This window comes from Colletes gigas, unplaced genomic scaffold (assembly GCF_013123115.1).
Source record: "Colletes gigas isolate AHSC1104 unplaced genomic scaffold, ASM1312311v1 Colletes_gigas_Sc00052, whole genome shotgun sequence".
In the NCBI taxonomy this organism is placed as follows: domain Eukaryota; kingdom Metazoa; phylum Arthropoda; class Insecta; order Hymenoptera; family Colletidae; genus Colletes; species Colletes gigas.
The window spans coordinates 297,787-317,637 of record NW_025106681.1 but is presented as its reverse complement, the minus strand read 5'-3'; the positions used below and the strand labels follow the sequence as shown (position 1 = coordinate 317,637).

Below are 19,851 nucleotides of genomic sequence, written 5' to 3'. Positions count from 1 at the left end.
GTCTAGTTATGTTTATTTCAAATAAACTAATTTAAATAAAATCGAATTTATATTCCCAAAGAAACACAACAAGAAAATAGTGTTCCTGGATACAGGTTTTTTAGAAATTTAATACGTAGTATTTTGTTAAAATTATAATGGATCAGACACGGCGATAACATAACGCATTTATTATCAACTATTTAAAAGGCACATTTTAACCGACTCTGATCATCGATAACTTACGTTTCTTAGAAGGATGTAGCGCAACTTGAATGACCTCCGGGAGGATCCACCGCATTGCGGTGTTTAGTCGACACGATAGTTACGCCACTGCAAAGGAGACAACCGCATGTGTATGTACGTAAATACGTACGTACGGTCGTGTATTTACAGTCGTGGCGTATCGCGTATCGAGTCGCCGCCATTCGAGCGGTTAGCGCCTGCGTACATCTTGTTTACAACTGCGGAGCTTACCATACACATGACCTTTACAAGATGGACATGAGCGCCTATTTAGCTGTCTATGCGTGCGACGGAGAAAAGTTCAAGATACGTGCGTGTCGTTCGTGAACGTTGACGTGGGCGGAAGGAACCACGGAATCGGGTGATCTTTGACTTGGCTATCCGGAAAAATAGTCAAGCCACAGGTTCGTGATCACAAGTGACGCGGTATTTGTCGCTCACACGCGGGCGGAAGGGGGAAGAGAGGGATGGTGGGTACGAAAGGAGACCCAAATTTTTCACCTCGAGCAGATGTGATTACCGTGAACAGATTTCGCGTGTGTTCGATCGGGAGTTCGCGTACAACGGAAGGCGTCCACGTTGCCGTAATGTTGTTAACGGCACTGTGAACTCTATTTATGTGTTTTCTTCTGCAAAGTGTTCGATATACAAGGGGTGTGGGAAGAATAGTGCGTGTTCCTCGCATCGACCTGGAATGTTACCGTGTTTTGATGTGCCTACTATTGCACATGAAAAAATCGTCCTGCCCTTGACAATAGCCTATTTACCCGAAGCAGGCCGCCTTTATACCGCGCCAACCAACGATAACAGGGGTTCAACCACCCACCTGCGTGTACGTTGTCTGTCCCTCTCTCTTTTTCTCTACCTCTCCACGTATTTCTTCTAAACATACTTGCAAACGAGCAAACAAGCCAGCAGCCAGAAGCGTGCGCGCGCGCGCACGCATGCTTCCGCGTGTGTTGTGTACACGTGAACACGCCCGCGTGTGTCTATCTCTCTCTCTTGTATCATCGTGTATACAACCGTTTCTTTATATGTGGCCGCCGCCTGTGTATGTATACGCGCCACCATTGTAGACCACGCAGTAAATTGTGTTATTCGACGCGATAAACAGGTGCACGAGCCTTATAGCCCAGAAAAACAATTCTCGGAGGTTTAAACGGTTTTCTGATAAAGAGACGTTCAGACAAATGTGGAAACGCGTGAATGGTGGTAAATATTTTTGACCTTAGGCTGCGCGCAATCCGCCCTGGGATATCAGAGCTACGAATCGTGGCGGTCGAAATTAGACGAAAACGCGTGACAGGTGGAATCCGGAGCTACGGAGAACGGCCATCGCAGAAAGTTGCCATGTATACGATCCGCGTTTTCCAAGAATCCGTCACGAAGGGTTTTCGGTTTTCATCGTAGGATTAACAGTCTCTTAATTCCCTAACCTCGGAAAACGTGGTCAGTCGATAATGTACCTTTGTCCGAGTTGCATCAAAAAGACCGATCTATGCGACGCCCTTAGTACACGTTGAGTGCACATGCACCGTGGTGGCGTGTTATTGCTTATTTACCCCCGACACGTGCTTCCACCGTTAGCGTGCTTCGAGTACAACGATATCGACGACGACCTTTTCGCGATAAAAGCAGGACGGCGGACACGTTGCGCGGAGAAAAACAATACAATACGATTACGTGAGTTTTAAGGAAACGGTATTATTTTTTTTTTCATTCGAGTTTCGTTATGTGCACGAAGACGCTGAAACGTGGTTATATCAAATCGTATCTTCCAGTCGTATTCTCCGTGCAATAATCGTCGAGGACGGAAGTGTTTCCCTGTTCGAGCCTCTTCGACAACGTGGGTGGGATTACGCATTCTGCTACGATGAACTATCCAGAATAGCATGTTTTTGTACAAGATGCACACGACGAATTGATTATTCACGATCGCTTCGTACCATGTAAATGGCACAAAAGAACGTGTCATTAGAGGACTAGCAAGATTCTTCGCAACGACGGCCTTTTTGACCGTCACCGCGGCGATGTCTTCGGGCAGGGGTTTAGTCTCCCCTTCAGGAGGTCCCGTTGTTCGCTACGGCCATGTAAAGAAACTGAAGACCCAAAAGAAGAAATTTTTCGTCCTGCGAGGCGAGGCGCCAGGATACCCCGCTTGCCTCGAATATTACGATAGCAAAAAGAAGTTCGAGAACAGACAGCTGCCGAAACGTAGCATCATGCTGGACAGCTGCTTCAATATCAATAAACGCGTGGACACTAAACACAAGCACGTTATCGCGTTGTACACGAAAGACGAATGCTTTTGCTTGATTCTCGAAAGCGAAAAGGAACTGGACGAATGGCTGAAGGCGATGCTTTTACTTCAGAGTGGAGATGTAGCCGATGGAGAGCAACCTCGGCCTATATTTGGTAATGCGCTATTACGGTTTGAATTAGAATTAGATCGCATATTGAAGACGAAACGTTTCGCGCGTGAAAAATTCTTCTTTTCTGATACTTTCGGTAGGTGAACACAGTGTTCGTAAATACAGTACTAAATCCCGATGTTTTGATGTTTCGGGCCAGTTATTAACTTGTATTTCAAATGCGTCATTGTCTGTAATTTCGCAGCGCAGAATAAAGAGACCGAGGATCAAAATAAGAATTTATGCTTGCTTTGACAAATTGAAAAGGGCATTTTCTGAAGCATTTCTTGTTTAGGTTATAATCCTGACTTAATTTTCAGGATGTAGTGCATTTCTTGAGGTGTGTTTAATTTTTCTGTTGGTGTAAAATCGTACGCTATAACAATAATAAAAAGGATTCACAAATAGTGCTATTAAACTTTCACGTGCATGTTTTAGAGAAGACAAAAATAATAAAAAATATTCTTAATAGCGACGATTGCCCAACAGACATAATAAAAAAACATTAAAATATGTAGCATACAACAGATTTGTAAAAGTAACAGTAAAGATTATAATAACATTTCTTTCACATAAACTTCATCAGATTAGAAAAAAATAAAACTCCAAAATTGTTTCTTAACATAAGAATAGTTTAAACAAATACATAACGTCCATTAAAGACAAAGAAACCAAAGAATACAGCAACATTTTATGTAAAGTTAATTAAAAATAACTGAATAAATCGTACATTGAACAATACATAATTTACCTTCCATAGTTTTTGTTACATATACATACTATTATATAATTAAACAATTATTTTATTTCTGACTCTATGATTAGCAGATACAATGACTTCCATCAAAATTTTTTTAAATTTATACATTATACACACGCAAAGTAATACAATAAATATTTGTAAGGCATTCTTTTAGAATGAACATTATAATTCTATTATGGAGAACAAATGTAATTGTTTTCATAGTACTATGTTATATATTATCAATTATAGCAAGACATAAACATAATGTTTTATTTCAGAACATGTGTGGCAAGTTACAATGCAGAAAAAAGGATTGGGTGAACGAAAGAATATTCATGGTCCTTATAGGCTATGTTTAACTGATCGCACATTAAGTCTGGTGAAAATAGGAACAAAGGATAATTCAAATACTATTGAGTTTCCTGTAAGATCACTATCTTAATAAATAACATAGTCTGAGATTTGTGAAATAGTCTATTAAATTAAAAAAATTGGATTAATGAAATATTTTTATTTCATAGCTGAATTGCATTAGACGATGTGGCCATATGAGTCGTATCTTCTACATGGAAGTAGGTCGTTCTGCGATCACTGGTGGCGGAGAATTGTGGATGGAAGCTGAAGACAGTAACATAACACATAATATGCATGCTGCTATTATGAATGCTATGAGTAATTCTAGTAACAGTAAAGACGATGTGGAACCCCGTCAAAGGAAACGTAGTTCTTCTGCAACGGAGGCCAGCAAGCCAATCTTTGTCTTACAACGTCGCCATGCTGGGCCAAAGTTCCATAATTTTTCACCATTGGGTAAGTTTTAATTATTAAACAGTTTATTAGTTTCTTTGTATATCTCGATGCAATATAAGTTATGGTTTATTACAATTTCTTCTTGCAATCATTGATCGCAGAAATACATTTTCAGTTATGTAAATAAGTTTATTATGTGTTTATGATATTCTAGCATTTAGTTTTTGTTGAACACTCAATGTTTTATGCAGAAGCACCTTAATATAAGAATCACCCTCTTACGAATTCCTTTTTAATCCATGTGTAAGTTGTCCAAGATACAAGTTTTTTTACACCGTACCATAACTATGCTATATTATATGCTTTAAAATATCAACTGAAACACGATATGTACAATTGAAAAATCAGCTTTAGAATAACACAAATGGGTTGCGGGTATTACAGAAGAACACAAGACGCACGAGGAGCACGTGGATCCACTGCAGGAGCAGGAGCAGTCTAATCAGACTCAGAGTACCTCTTCTTGCAATACAGTCGTGGGTCTGTTTTCTGTCATTGTAGTTGTATGCTTTTTTCTTTTCATGACACGCGGGTATCGAAAGGTGTTAACAGCGATTACAATTCAGGACATTTACGTATAATATCGAAAAACAATTATTACAAATTGTTCATTTATCATAGAAGAAACTTTCTTAACAAAATTTTTTCCATATCAACTTTTATGAAATAATTTCAACAAAATTTAATCAACTAATACTTTTGTTGTATTATAAAATATATATTTCACTCTATACAGAAGAATATAACAATTAGATAAGATTTACACTATCTTTATACTTGTATAGTATTGTAACAAAATTGACGACATTTTATCGATTATCGTCGCGAGCTCGTAGGCGAGTTCCTAGTATTGCACAATATGTTTCAACTTCGCATTAGCAAACATTAGTAGACGTACATATACATTAACGAGATCGAGTAGAATAAAAATAAATGTGAATCGTATACTTTGCGACAAAGAATCATCGATTACTTTAAAAATTGATCAATAGTATTGTCTGGTAGGTAAAATCCATCCAACTTCATAAAATTCGTATAAAATAATCATTATTTTTACAAGAACTTTCATCGAATCATTATTATTATCAAACATCGAGTCGATTAAACTTTTTGAAAAATAAACGGAAAAGAAAGTAGTTGTACGACAGTGAGAGCTGTGTGGTTTGCAGTCGTTGCTGGTACCGGGGCTGGAACTGCTGGGATTGCCTCGACTAATACCAACTGTGCCACTACTACTAGACGTCGTCATTCGGTAGCGAGTCATCCCCATTCCGTCAATAATTCCCAATCCGTTCATGTCACAACAACAAGTACAACTACAACAACTAGCACCACTATCACCATCACTACGACCGCTACCGTGACCACCACAACCACAACCGCGACAATATCCCATCAGAGAACCCTGTCGCTGCCCTTAGCTGCCGTTATTATCAATCAAATGCAATCATCTAAAAGATCAGTTTTACGCTGTATGTATTTTTATTTCGTCATACGATAAGTCAGCAAGAGATATTCTTTGTTTCTCTTTAAGTGTATCTGCCTCGCTGTGTCCTGTTTTCTGTTACCCCTTCTCTATATCTTCATTCGTCTTGTCGGACTTAAAGGTTGCGTCATATAATTACGGTGTGTTGCGAGATCGTCGCGATTGCCGTAGATATGCAAGCTTCTACTCGCATGCGATCAGTTGCACTTGACTTCGTAACGAAGTTACGCTTCCTTTTGTTTCTTCCGTTTCTTCATTGCGCAAACCGGTCAATGGAATATTTCGTGCAGCATTCCTTTCGAGTAACGTTTTATCGTCGTTACCTCTGTTCACTCCGAATGCAACACATTCTTCCTTGATTGTTTTGCAACGTCCTGCGCAACGATTATATTCCGCCTGATTTTTCCCCGCCGTTTTGGAATCATCTCTTTGATCACTATTTCATTGCTTGATTTAAAATATATGTTTAAACGAATAACAAATTGTATTACATGAATATGCATAAATATATACAGATATCTATATGGAATCATTTGGATATGCAAACGAACTAACCGCTGCTATGCTGGGAAGATGGATGTTTTTCACATTTTGTTGCCTGGGTTTGGTGTTTCGCAACGATGTTCCTGACCATAATATTTTTAGGTACAAACGGGCGCGACAGATGCGACAGCTTACCGTCGAGGGCTCGTACCACCAGCGAGAGCCATCCTGCATCGGTATTGAGTCATTCTCGAAATACTCACTTTGTGTCTCACATCCTGAGACCGCATTCTATGTATGTGAGAGGCCTTTCCTATTCGCCACCGATCAGCTCGATGCCTATCAGTCCTGCTTCCGGGGCTTGCTCCACGGATTCCGCGGGCTCATCTCTTTCAATGGACGATGGTGGCGAAAACGTATTAGAGGAGGGCACGGTATCCAGATATGGACATTCTTTGACGCCTGACGAGCCTGTCATTTTGGAGGAGAATGGCGACGATTATGCTCTGTGGTCCATATCACACTCGCATCACAAATATTCGCCAAATTTCAAGTCACATTCTCCTTCCCAGGTAAGTAATTAGTATTTCTCAAATAGTCGAGAAAGGGCCAATGAAAGAAATCAATTGTACGTGACTTTTATTTTTCGTTTATTAATTTGAAGTGATGTCTCGATAAATCCATGTGCAATTATATTTTTTATGTTGTTGATACGCAAAATAATATGAACTTTGTTCTTCAACTTTTATAAATTTCCTAACTCCTGTAATAGAGAGTTAAATTTTCTCTACTAACAGTGATAAGGCGATGAACTTAACGCCTGTTCTTTATTGTATGTGCAGCAGAGTTCCTATATAGATATGTACAGTCCTTATGAATCAAGTCCTGGTCGTGGTGGTGGAGCCTACATGCCAATGAGTTCAGGGACAGGGCACTCGCATTCGCGGGCGTCATCGCTCGTCGAAGAAGCCAATACTTTACCAGAGGGTTACGTACCTATGGCACCCGTTGGGCACAACGGATATGTCGATATGGATCCTTCGCATAGTCACAACGGCCATTTCTCTGACGATATGTCGCAGCATGGTGGCAGTAGTTGTTCTGTTACTTCCGGTACACCTAGCACCGACTTACGGTTTTCTGAATATCATTTGGATAAAGTGACCAGTTTTCTGCCGCCTGGAGAAGATTTACAATCCAGACCAACGAGAGCTTATTCCATTGGATCTCGACCAGAACCTACAAACAGGCATCGTAAAAATAGGTACGACTTTCATGATAAATGTTAGAAGGTAATAATGGAAAATATTGGAATAGAAATTAAAGTTTACTACCTAGTTTTCTGTTTTCTTTGTTCTTTCAAAGGGTTACATGCCTTATTCTGTATATGTATAAAATTAGACAAAGGTATGTTAAGTAATTATGTGTTTCTATTTTTTTTTTTTGTTTTGGATAGGTTGGACATTACTCAACAGGAAGCCAGCAGGGTACGAGCGTTCTCTGTAGGCAGTAGGTCCAAAAAACCTGAGATCGGAAGGTTAGTGAACGTAATCACTGCACCATTGCCAGCTGGTTCTGAGAACTCGAGTTCTAACAAATCAAACTCGGCACCATTGCTATCCAGTTCTTGGGGGCACAACTCTGGTTGTTCCATAACTTCCGAGCGCATGGAAGATCTAATGGAATTGGACTTTACGAAACCCAGTATTTCTACAACACTTCATTCATCGCCTTCGTCTTATTCGCAGTCACACTCTCAATCGCATTCATACTCTACTGCCACCGACACCAGTTCCTATGTTGATATGTCTCCAGGACAACCGCCTTCATCGACCACCGCCCCGTACGTCGATATGTGTCGCATTAATAAGGTACTTGTGAATTTAAAATTATTATTACATTATCAAACAGGATATATCAAAAGATATATCCAATGAAAAATGATTTTATGTTACAAATTAACTACATTGCTTGCACGCTATGTTTCAAAGTTTCCTGAATTTACATATTCGTGAACGTTCCTTATAAGATACAGTTCAGCTTAATATATGTATGTTAGTAATTATCAGTGTTGTGCATAAATAATAATTAAATAATGAATTTTGTATTTTCATTTTTCAGATCAATCGTAATAACAATAATAATACAATCACTGCCAATCAAAATCATAGTCATATACATGTATCGTCCTCTGCTCCCACACATAAACCCGAGTTTACTACTTTGAAGCCAGTGGAAGAAGCAGAAGGGCCTTACATGAGAATGCATGGTGTAATGGAGGATTGGTCCCACTCCGACACGAGTCCTAAGCAAATTTCATCGCCTATGCAAGAAGAATGCGTCCAATCAAACGGACCACCAGGTGAGATATTTCTTCGAAATTATTCAGTATATTTTTAAGTATAAGCCTAGTTGGTTAAATAAAACTCGTAGAAAAAAAAACCAAACAAGATTTAATTTATGAACTAATTGTTTTCGGGATATTAATTCTTTTCTTTGGACGCAATTTTTAAACGTCTCAATTTGTCATATTTTCAAACTTGATGAATAAATTCATCGGGTCATAGAAAGATAGATATTGTTATATCAGTCAAATATATTCTCTACTTAGCGTTTTTTTTTTATCGTCAACCGCGTAAGAGATATGATATGTGACAATTGCATCACTTGTGAATATTAAAAAATTGTATTTATCAGTATATTTACAGTTTTGTATATAGAATGAAGTTACAATCCTTTCTTCAAACTACCACCGATAGCTAATATTAAGTAAATTTTACCATTTTATTGTGAAGCAGCCACTCCTTTAATTTTTTTCATACACTTATGATTTATATGTTTTTCATAGGCACGATAATAATCGTAAATAGTAACTATATTCAAATGTAAACGTGTGAGGATATTGTAAATAATCGTATCGCATGTCTTTATAATCCTGAAACATCCAGTATAAATTGACGAATTGATTTTTAGCATTTATTTTTTCAATCATTGTTCTTTTTATTAACGTATAGTGGTTATTTACATTTCAGGGGTCACGAGAACGGCACCAGTCGATCTTCCACGGCGTCCACCCGTCGACTATGTCGAGATGAACTTTAAATCGAGAACAACCTTAGAACAAGACTACATAAATATGAATATGAGTAATCGAAATAACCGTAAAACAACGCGGGCGGGTAGTCGAAAGGAGAAGTTGCGTTCTCAACCGATCGCGATCCAAGCCGGCAATAAACCTGTAAAAGCGCCTAGTTTCTTACCCCTAAACGGAAGTCCGGAATCAGAAAGCTTGTCGAGTACTCCCGCCTCGCCTCCACAGGCAACTCCGACAGGTTCCTCGGCGACTATCTTCCCCTTCTCTTTAAACAGTCCTCAGTCTCCCGAGAAATCTTTCATTCATCAAAAAAATAACGCCGGATCATCAGAGTTAAATGTGACTTTCAAAGTTAACGAGTGCGCGATCGTGGAACCCGCGAGCAGGGTGAACACGGCGAATAGTTCCGTTTCAGCGACGGAAGCGAACAATACTTCGTCTAAAGTAGGCAGCGATAGACCGGCTAGTCCTGCAGGAATGGATAACCAAGTAAATCAAGTGATATCGAACTTGTTGGCCTCGCAAGATCATATATTGAACACTGTAACGAAGAGGTTCGCCGACTTGAACTTGTCGAAACCACGTTTGGTAACCGCGTCTCCTAATACCAGTCCCACGCTATCTGGATTTAAGGCAACCGTTGAAAGTCTAACCCTCGAAAAGCAACCGTCGTCTCCGAAATTGTCGGACGAGACACCAACGCCTACGCCTACAGCCACGCCAAGCCCGTTAGAGAACGAGAGTTACGACAAGCTACAATCCGGTGCGACAATTTTGCACTACGCTAGTCTTGATCTTCCCGAGGTCGGGAGCACGGCGCCAGTTTCGCCGGTGTCGCAAGAAAGCTTTAATTACGCCGAAATCGATTTTGAAAAACTTAAGCAAAATTAAAACGCCATCTTGGATGCGGTTAGCAGAGGTGGGCAAAATTTGATTGGAATAATAGACGACGGGTAAAATCTCTGTACGATGATGTACTCGGATAAGCTTTTATTCGTGCAATGATAAATATAGGTTGACGGGTATCGAACAAGTAATTAATTGGAGGTTGTTGTTTGCCTTTTATTTGTTCGTCAAAATTTTTATCTGGACAAGAATTTTGCTCGTCTCTGGCGGATAGTAGTTGTGTCGGTGTAATACGCGCGTTGCGTATCGTGAGGTGCTTGGATTGGCTTGTTGTGCCCGTTCTTGACGGTAATAATGAACAGACAGGGCATTCGATCGGTCTAACATTGGCAGAGTCGGATTAATGAATTAGCAGGGTGTCGGATACGAACTGTAAATAGTGAATTCTTTTTATTCTAACCTTGAGTCGTGATCGTTTTATCAGTCCTGACATCCCGAAGGCAAGATTAGTGCCTATACTTCTGGTTAACACTGTATCGGATGTTGTTTCTCTTTTATCCGCATGAAGCGACTCCGTTGTAAAATTATGTACAAAGGTGATGCGAGTTTTTGAACTTTTGATGTTCGTGACGTTCGTTTACTGTTTTTTTTCTTTTTTAAGCGAAATGTTTTGATAAGATTTATTGATATTGTCTGCGTATTTGAAATTTTATCTCGTTTAAGTTTTTATTGATCGAATGTTATCGTGAAGTATTCTTATGATTAGTAACCGCAAAATGTTTTCGATTCGAGGGAAAAATTGAAGAGTATTTATCGACTATTTTAAATATATTTTTTAGATGTTATAGCGATTATCGTAATTGGTATTATTAATCATGTTAATTTTAGAAAATTTGAGTAGAAATCGATCGAAACGTGGAACGATACACTACCAGAAACATATGAGTACTAATTCCGAGTACACGAGGGTAGGATTGTTTCTTCACTAGAGGGGCTATGTGTTGGGCGCCAATGTTGGATCGATACAACTCACGGAATTCGTATTCAGAACAGACGGCTCTCGAAGTGAAGTATAGTTATGTGTTATCACGCTTTTCCGTATAAATTATGAATTGCCGAAATTACTGTCAGATTCGTTTACACGTACATACATCTTAGGTGCGCGCGCGCTCGCGCACTGACATGTCACATACAAATACACACGCATTTACAGGGTATTCTGTAAAAGATGGTACAACCAGAAAGAGAGAAAGAGAGAGAGAGATGATTGGTTGTGTAAAAATAAATGTAACCAGTCTTACGATGTTACTGAAGGTAGAAGAGAAAATATTTCTTAATACTACCACGTTTTATGGGTTCGATTTTATGACATACTTCTCCTCGCATACAGTTTAAGATAGTCGGTTATAAATTATATCATATCGTGTATATACATATGCATTGTCTAAATAATGCTATATGTATATGTATATGCGTATGTATATATATATATATGAGCGTGTATGTGTGTATGCATATGTATATGTATATATATAGCAGTAATAAGTATATTAATGATGAATAAAGCAGTATGTATTGCTGTTCTTCATTATACATATATTCCTTATAAAATAATTCCTTCTTCTCTGAAGGTTTTTTGAGAAATGGCATGTTAACCCTCCGTGGACAACCATATTTCTTTCAAACACAATAGGCAACCTGGATTTTTTATTCTTCCGTCTGATTTTCTATTGTCCTAGGTTTTGAAACAAACTGAAAATATTTTCTGATACTTAGCAATGTTTCTGATTTATTGTACGATCGATCGTTACGTAAAATGTTTAAAACTTTTTTCATTGAAAATAAAAACACGAAAGAATGTCGGGGAAAAATGGAAATTTGCCTGTATACTGAATGAGCCCCAAGTTGCCTACGGAGGATTAATTTGTATCGCTGTATAATAATGTTGTTGTAATTGTACATTGTCAGATTTAAGATTATTATTTTGACTGACACTAGCTAAAGTAAGTTTTATTTCATTTGAAGTATAGGTGAAATCATTTTTTGTTGCAGATTAACAAAATGTCCGTCCACTTGCAATAGATCGCGTTGTATAATTTTTAGTTTCTCGGTAAAAGGAGTTTTGTTTGATTTAAAATATTAACATGTAAATATAGACTCTTTTACAAATTAAATATTTGGATGATTTTATTATTTTGTGAACGTAGGTTTAATATCGTATCTTGCGAAATTCTCGGATTAATCGAATATTCGAGAACAGTATCAATGAGCCGTATAAATGTATCGATATTATGAGTAATTTACATTAGTGCGAGTTTTAATGCCAAATAAGATATTAAATTTCATTTTTTCATTCAAAATCAGTATTTATGTTTCATTGGACAAAGTATTCATTTTTCTAAAAAAAAAGAAAAAAAACTTAATTCGTAAGTTCAAATTAATTAAGTATCATATATGATTTCTGCTTATCTATAATTCGTATCTATAATTCCTAAATTAATAATTATATTAATAATAAAACACGATAATTTCTAAATTATACGCAATTGGTAAATTAAATTAATTTAATAACAAAGCAAACAAATCAGAATATTAAACGCTTTATGGTAAACATGATTTATTGTAAATTTATTAATTATATCATACACATTGTTATTTTTATTTGCTTATTCTAGATTTTCATTCGTGATCCCAATATAATAAAAACAGTACAAGATTTCTTCAATTATATTTGATACTAATTCAAATATTTATGTTACATCGGTATAAGATGAATGAATAATGTACACAAGAAAATGACAAAAAGATTTTCCATTCATATCGTGTGTATAGAGGTTATTAGGGAAGCTTGCAAATAAAGGGTGTAGCAAAAAAGTTGAACGAAGTTTAAACGTTGCAATTGATAAGGTTAAAGCAGCTGTCTATACGGAGATAGCCACACTGCGATTCATAAAATTCTGCGAATCGTGGATATTTTTTCACCGTTTCGCGTAATACAGTGTTGTCCTTCGAGTTGTTACCTTGTTATTTCTATTACTACCTATAATTGTTCGTACAGATTCTGTTTCTCGCTTGCCTTCACTGTTTCTAAATTGCTACCGCTATTTCTCGGCATGGTCTTGAACCTGAGGCGACCAGTAATGAAAGAAAAGAGGTTCTACAGTTTGGAATTTTACAATATGGAAAATTACAACACTTTCATAGATCATTTCTATAGCGTTCTTGTCAGGATTGTTGCCAAAACCATCTGATTACATTTACATATGTAGTTCTTACACAGAAACTTCGTTGTTTATAATTTCAAAAACACATCTGTCATTTGAGTAGATAATTTTTTTAAATTAAATAATTGAAAAGCAGTTTTTAATCTCACGACGCGATGAACATTGCTTGAAAATATGTTTTACAAATTTCAGATCTAACAACTATAGATGTAGGTATACTTTTTTTGTATCGTTTTAAAAATATCACTTATCTCTGACATCGAAATTTTCTTTTTTTTTTTTTAGGAGAACGCGTTCCAAAGTTTACAAAACCACTGTTTGAAATTGTGATATGATTTAAAAAGATGAAGAACCACCGCTGCACATCTAAATCGACCTCGATCGATCAAAAGTAAAGTTCTTGTGTTCTACTTATTACCAACTACCCTCCTTTTTCATTTCTCATTAACGCTACAATCTGACTCAGGAACCGTGCCTCTAAAATCACATAATCTGGAACCTCTATTCGACGTGTGTACACTATCCAAACACCGATGGAGGCAAAAGTCACGAATAAACTCTATTCACGAGTGCTCTGCCGTGAATGTCGTGCGGATTACGTGCCAGCAGGACGAAAAGGGGGATGAACGTGCATGTTTACAGAAACTGTTAGGATTCTATGCGTTTGAAGTAGCCTCCCTACGGCGTTTCCCTTATTTGTGCTAAATTGGCCCGTCCTCGCCGTCACGGACGAGTCAAGGTACTTAACTGCAGGTAAACATACCCTAAATCATGTGCTGGGGCTGAGGGAAGAGCAGCGGGTCGACCTTACTCCTCGTAAAATTGCACCGTATCGCGAGCATCCATTGTTGCACCCTTGTATAGACGCTCGCTTCTGTACAAGCATGGCCTTTGTACCGTTTACGCTGTGCTCTTGTTACGGCACAGGTATACGCATCAATGCCTCCTGAACGTTTCCTAATCGCGAGCCGTCCCAGAAACAGATTTTTCTTCCATCTTGAAATTTTCCTTCGATTGCTTTTTTAATCCTTACACCAATAACCAGGCCATCAAGCTGTTACTTTTTCCATATTTTACTACACAATTTTAATGCAAAGTTGATTTGGATTCTCGTTTCTAGCACAACACCATATTGAGTCACGTTTTAAAAATAAATATTTATGAGGAAACTATTCTGCATACTATTTAAAACAAAGATAATGAGTAAATATAAAACGAATATTCATAACCTAACAAACTATGTTATCTTACTTGTATCTCTAAAAGTATCAAATTTGTAGAGCTAGTAATGTACAGTTAACAACCAGGGCCTATGAACTACTTTGTTACTATTGAGCCACGTTTTAAAAATAAATATTTATGAGGAAACTATTCTGCATACTATTTAAAACAAAGATAATTACTAACTGTGAAGCGAATATTCATAACCTAACAAAATATGTTACTTTATTTACTTGTATCTCTAAAAGTATCAAATGATTACAGTTACTATTGTATATTTAACAAATAGGACGTATGAACTATTCTGTACAAGTAGATTAAAATCGGAGTTGGACAGGTTGAGTCCTTCCCTTATAAGCAGCAATTCGTGTACCACAGGTGGTACGTCTACCGTACTTTGGGAATTCCTGATCCAGTGAACAGATTTAGATTTAGATTCAGTGTAATGTTCTTTGTGCCAAAAGTAAGCATACGAGTGTCGGGGCAGCCTGGACAATGGTAGGCAAAATTTTATTCGAACAGTAACTATCAAATAAAACGAACATACGAAATTGAAGAAACAATTGTCGACAGAACTTCACCGTTAATTTAAAACTACATCTTATTTATATTGTAATGAGCGAATAAGCGATAGTTTCATACAATAATGTAAATTCGTTTTTATTCTAGATTAATTAAGTGTTAAGTGACTTACAGACGGAAGTATGCGTCCCATTTATTTTTCCTCGCTCGTTCATTATTCGAGATCATCGAGCAATCCATGAAACGACATACAATTTACGAGAACACGTTACCATCCCCCCAAGTATGGACAAGCTGATTAAGGAGCAGTCCGTTTTACGAGGGTTTCGTTGACATGTCAACCCCTGCACTTTTGCTGCGCATGTACGAGATACGTGGGTGGAGCTGAAGTAGGCGTCGCGACGCCGGTTGCCGGGCTTTCATAGGTACCTACATGAGGGGAGGAAAGATCGATTCAGATATTTTCAAGGAGAAGCGCTACCATTGCTGGCTTCCACCATCTCGCGCGTCAGCAAACCAAGGTATCTGCATTCTCCTACAGAGCAGTGCTATCCAAACACTTTTGGAAGTGAAAAAAATACAGAGTTTTCCAACGAGAGCGACAGAACTTTGAACCGAAAGAAAATCAGAACCATAGGGGTTTCCCAGTGGGGGACCGACAGACCATTCGATTGCCATAGCCGCCATGTTTGTTCGAGGCGATAAAATTATTAAAATGTATTATATTATAAACGTTTCTTGGTTCGATTTCTGATTAATAGAATCGACCAACAGAGCTCACTATTCGCCGTTCATGAGAATCCAAATTTATTCTAAAGACTTATTTGCTTTATTTACTTGTATCTCTAAAAGTATCAAGTTGTTAGAGCTGGTACACTTGGCAACCTACGAACTATGCTGTTAAAATAGTTAAAAAATAAATATAAGGAGATTATTGTGTATACTATTTAGAACAAAGATGATTAGTAACTTTAAAGCGAATATTCATAGTCTAACGAACTCTGTTACTTTATTTACTTGTATCTCTAAAAGCATCAAGTTATTACAGCTAGTATTGTATATTTAACAACTAGAGTAATTTTAATAATATCGTCAAACATACATCTAAGTGAAAGGATTAGCACACCGGATTGTCTTTTGTAGTTATCATTTTATTTAAATTGAAAGAGTGTGGTCAGTGTTGAAGGGTCGTGTCGGATTTTTGTCGCGTTCAATCAGAAACGTTGCACCGTTTTAAATCAAAGCCAGAATTTGTCCTACTGGGAAGGTCGAACGCGAGCGAGGAGGTTCCGCCGAGGGCTTGGATGCATAGGTAAATCGACTTCGTCGAGAGAGCTGCGCGCGTGTGAGTCGCATGTTCACCGGTAAACGAGAAGGGGTGCCGGGCCTCGGGGGTCGGAGGCCAGGGGTTGAAGCCATTACCGTCACAAAGCTACCACCAGATTGCCGTCGGGGCTTACGGATTGCCTATCCTCGTCCCTCTGCCGCTTTCTCCTTTTCCCGTCCCTTTCCTTCGCGCTCGCTTCGTTCGTATTCATGATTTAAATTCAATTGCCTTTTATCTGCCGTCCTGGACCCCGAGAGTCATTGATGATGGAATCGCGGAGATCAGAGAATCCGGTGTGCCTCTGCGTCTCTACCATTCCTCCCCCTCCTCCCCTCGAAACCCTCTGCCACTCGCGTCTGTATACCACGTAGCGCAAGAAATTTCCCTCGAATTTTCACGTGGCTCTTTCAACGTCCCAGAAACACGTTCATATTTCAGAAATTTTATTTATAAACGCAGATTATTTCATTCGTTTTTCTCTAGTTTTTCCAGGGCTCCAGAAAGTCAGGATCTTGACGATCAGCTACAGAATCCCGAACAAGTGCATCCTGGAAGGTCGACTGTCCCTGCTGTTTCTCGGGAAGAATGCGTGGCACGCGAACAGGAGATCTTCGAAGGGATGAGATCCTTCAGGGACCTCGTGGCCCTGAGCTCAGGGACACGGTCGCGTGGCGTTGACGAATCTGTTTAGTGCCATCATAATACCCATCCGACGGCGTCCTTCGAGAAATTGACGGATTCGATTCTATGAAGATCTTTAAGCCAGGGAGCAACTACCGTGTCGGTTTGTTTGTGCGGTTCTGCGACGACGTCGGCAAGGACGCGTGCTTTCTTGCGAAAAATTCTATTTTCTTGCGTATCTTTCTTCCCTATCTTCCCTTCGCTTTTTGCAATACTCGTCGACTCTGCTTTCACGACGCAACAACTTCGTAAGCCCGTGTCTGTATCTGTCTAACACGTAACCTTTTCTGTTTAGGTGGTGGATAGTGTTCTGGAACGTCGTGGAGCCAAAATCAAAAACGCTCGAAGAACGTTAAACACTCTAAAATTGCCTTATACTATGGTTCTTCACCCGTGGGGAAAATTTTAATGGGAGATTCTAGATACCAAAATATGACGAAAATCAAGAATACCAATTTGTTGATCGAGGCATTGTTAAAAAGTTATTAACGTTTAAAGTTTAAAGCACGCAGCTGTTCGCAGATTGCCGTTCTACAGGCGGAACTTTAAACGTTAATGACTTTTTAACGAAGCCTCGATCAACAAATCGGTATTCCTTATTTTCGTCTTATTTTGGTCTATAGAATCTCCCACTAAAATTTTGCCCAGGGGTGGCCGACCCTGTATAAAATTTTTGGTGTTGGAAATAGGAAAAAGCAATGGAAATATTTATCAGAATCAAGATATTGTCTTATGAATCTATCAGTAAAGAGTGCCAAAACCGTACATGGTACTTTTGTTATGTTGTACGTTGAAATTCACGAGTCTATAATAGACACCGATTGGTGATCTACAATTGTTCACCGCGTGTAAACTTAACAAATTTCATGGTAAACCCCGTTTCTAAGAATGCAGCGCAAAGAGTGAGGATCCTCTCGAAAACGAGCGCGAAAGTTGTAATAAAATTGGGTGCGCTTTGCGTTTATTGCGGGAATAAAGTCTGCGGCTCTCGGTGTTCGTTGCAAGCGAAAAGAAAGATTCGCATGCATCGGCCGGAACAAAATCACCCTTATTAATCTGCACAGGCGGTTGTTGGAATCCCGGAACGTCTTCGACCTACCGAGCGGACTAGAAATAAAAGGAAGACCGAGTGCCGGCACGGCCTTGGAGCCACGCGCCTAGGAAGGTGTTTTAAGGGCCCTATAATGGGGCCCAGAATACCCATTCCGTTTCTTTATGCTCTGGTACCTTTTTCATCCGTCCTCGTCGCGTCCCTTGGCTTCCGGCTCGCTCCGTCTCGACTTTCTCGGTCAGGATCGTTGCAGTTTACGGCGCACGGACGGGGAAAGAGTGGGCACTGCTCGAAGAAAGGGCGATAAAGAGGGACAGGGGGAAAGAAGGGCAAAAGACAGCCGGGAAACTTTCATATTTACGAGGTCGTTGCGCGTCCGTTTACGATGGTACAATTCCTGTTTGCGAGATTACTTATTTTCATTAAAACGGTTGCCGGTGGGTGGCTTCTCAGGCAATAGGGCCCCAAGGTCGCGAGTCCCGGTAAGGTAGCGAACGCGTACCGTTGCCTGTTCGCCTTATGGGCCCGCGCTGATGCACCCTAATGATGCCCAGAGTATCCTTCTTCGAGCCGAAGGCCTGTCCAGGATAATATAGAGCGAACCGGGCCACGCGCGCCGTTGTAAATCGCAGAGGAGCTTGAGAGGATCGTGCAAATTCTCCCTTGGGTCAGCCATTTTTTTCTCCCACTGATCTTAAGGGGTATTCTAGTCTAGAATCTCTAAAAAATCAATTTTATTTTATTTTATCTGGTGAAAGTATACTGATGCATATTGTTGGATCTGAAAAATTAACGGAGTTATAGGCGTGTATCCACAACATTTTTTCTCGTCTAAATAGTCCAACTACAAACTAATCTTGGTGCGTTATTAATCAGCAATTCTGTGCTTGGTTTTAGTTGGCCATTCACTTCTTTCATTTCTACATCTCTATAAGTGTATCGCTACTATTTTACTTTGGAATTTTTGTAACATTTTTATACTCGATTTTCTCATGCATCCCCATATTTGTGCACCGTATGGCCATATTGATAAATAGTTAAACTACAAACTAATCTATGTACATGATTAATGAGCAATTCTGTGTTTGGTTTTAGTTGGCTGTTGACTTCTTCCATTTTTAGATTTCTCTGAGTGTAATCGTTACTATTTTATTTTGGAATTTTTGTAATATTTTTACATTTCATTTTGCGTTCATATTGATAAACAGTCAAACTACAAACTAATCTATGTACATGATTAATGAGCAATTCTGTGTTTAGTTTTAGTTGGCTGTTGACTTCTTCCATGTTTAAATTTCTCTGAGTTTAATCGTTACTATTTTATTTTGGAAGTTTTGTGATATTTTTACATTTCATTTTGCGTTCATATTGATAAACAGTCAATCTACAAACTAATCTTCGTGCGTGAGTAATCAGCAATTCTGTGTTTGGTTTTAGTTGGCCATTGACTTCTTCCATTTTTAGATTTCTCTGAGTGTAATCGTTACTATTTTACTTTGGAATTTTTGTAACATTTTTATACTCGATTTTCTCATGCATCCCCATATTTGTGCACCGTATGTCCATATTGATAAATAGTTAAACTACAAACTAATCTATGTACATGATTAATGAGCAATTCTGTGTTTGGTTTTAGTTGGCTGTTGACTTCTTCCATTTTTAGATTTCTCTGAGTGTAATCGTTACTATTTTATTTTGGAATTTTTGTAATATTTTTACATTTCA

The 19,851-nt window shown here is 38.6% G+C and overlaps 1 protein-coding gene across 6 annotated transcripts; it reads left to right on the top strand.

Moving 5' to 3' along the window:
- The first annotated feature begins 392 nt into the window (after positions 1 to 392).
- On the top strand, positions 393 to 12,502 carry LOC122403420 (insulin receptor substrate 1). Of its 6 annotated transcripts, none has more exons than XM_043406933.1 (11): positions 393 to 1,908; positions 2,007 to 2,640; positions 3,660 to 3,805; positions 3,903 to 4,191; positions 4,576 to 4,671; positions 5,361 to 5,663; positions 6,323 to 6,732; positions 7,003 to 7,424; positions 7,617 to 8,031; positions 8,282 to 8,522; positions 9,193 to 12,502. In XM_043406933.1, the coding sequence occupies exons 2-11, from the start codon at positions 2,256 to 2,258 to the stop codon at positions 10,143 to 10,145; spliced, it is 3,660 nt and encodes a 1,219-aa protein (XP_043262868.1). In that variant the 5' UTR covers positions 393 to 1,908; positions 2,007 to 2,255; the 3' UTR covers positions 10,146 to 12,502. The 6 variants fall into 6 exon arrangements, with proteins under 6 accessions (XP_043262868.1, XP_043262870.1, XP_043262869.1 ...); XM_043406935.1 differs by having other exon boundaries at positions 393 to 2,640; positions 7,617 to 7,697; positions 7,785 to 8,031; XM_043406934.1 differs by having other exon boundaries at positions 393 to 2,640; positions 7,006 to 7,424.
- The last annotated feature ends 7,349 nt before the right edge of the window (positions 12,503 to 19,851 follow it).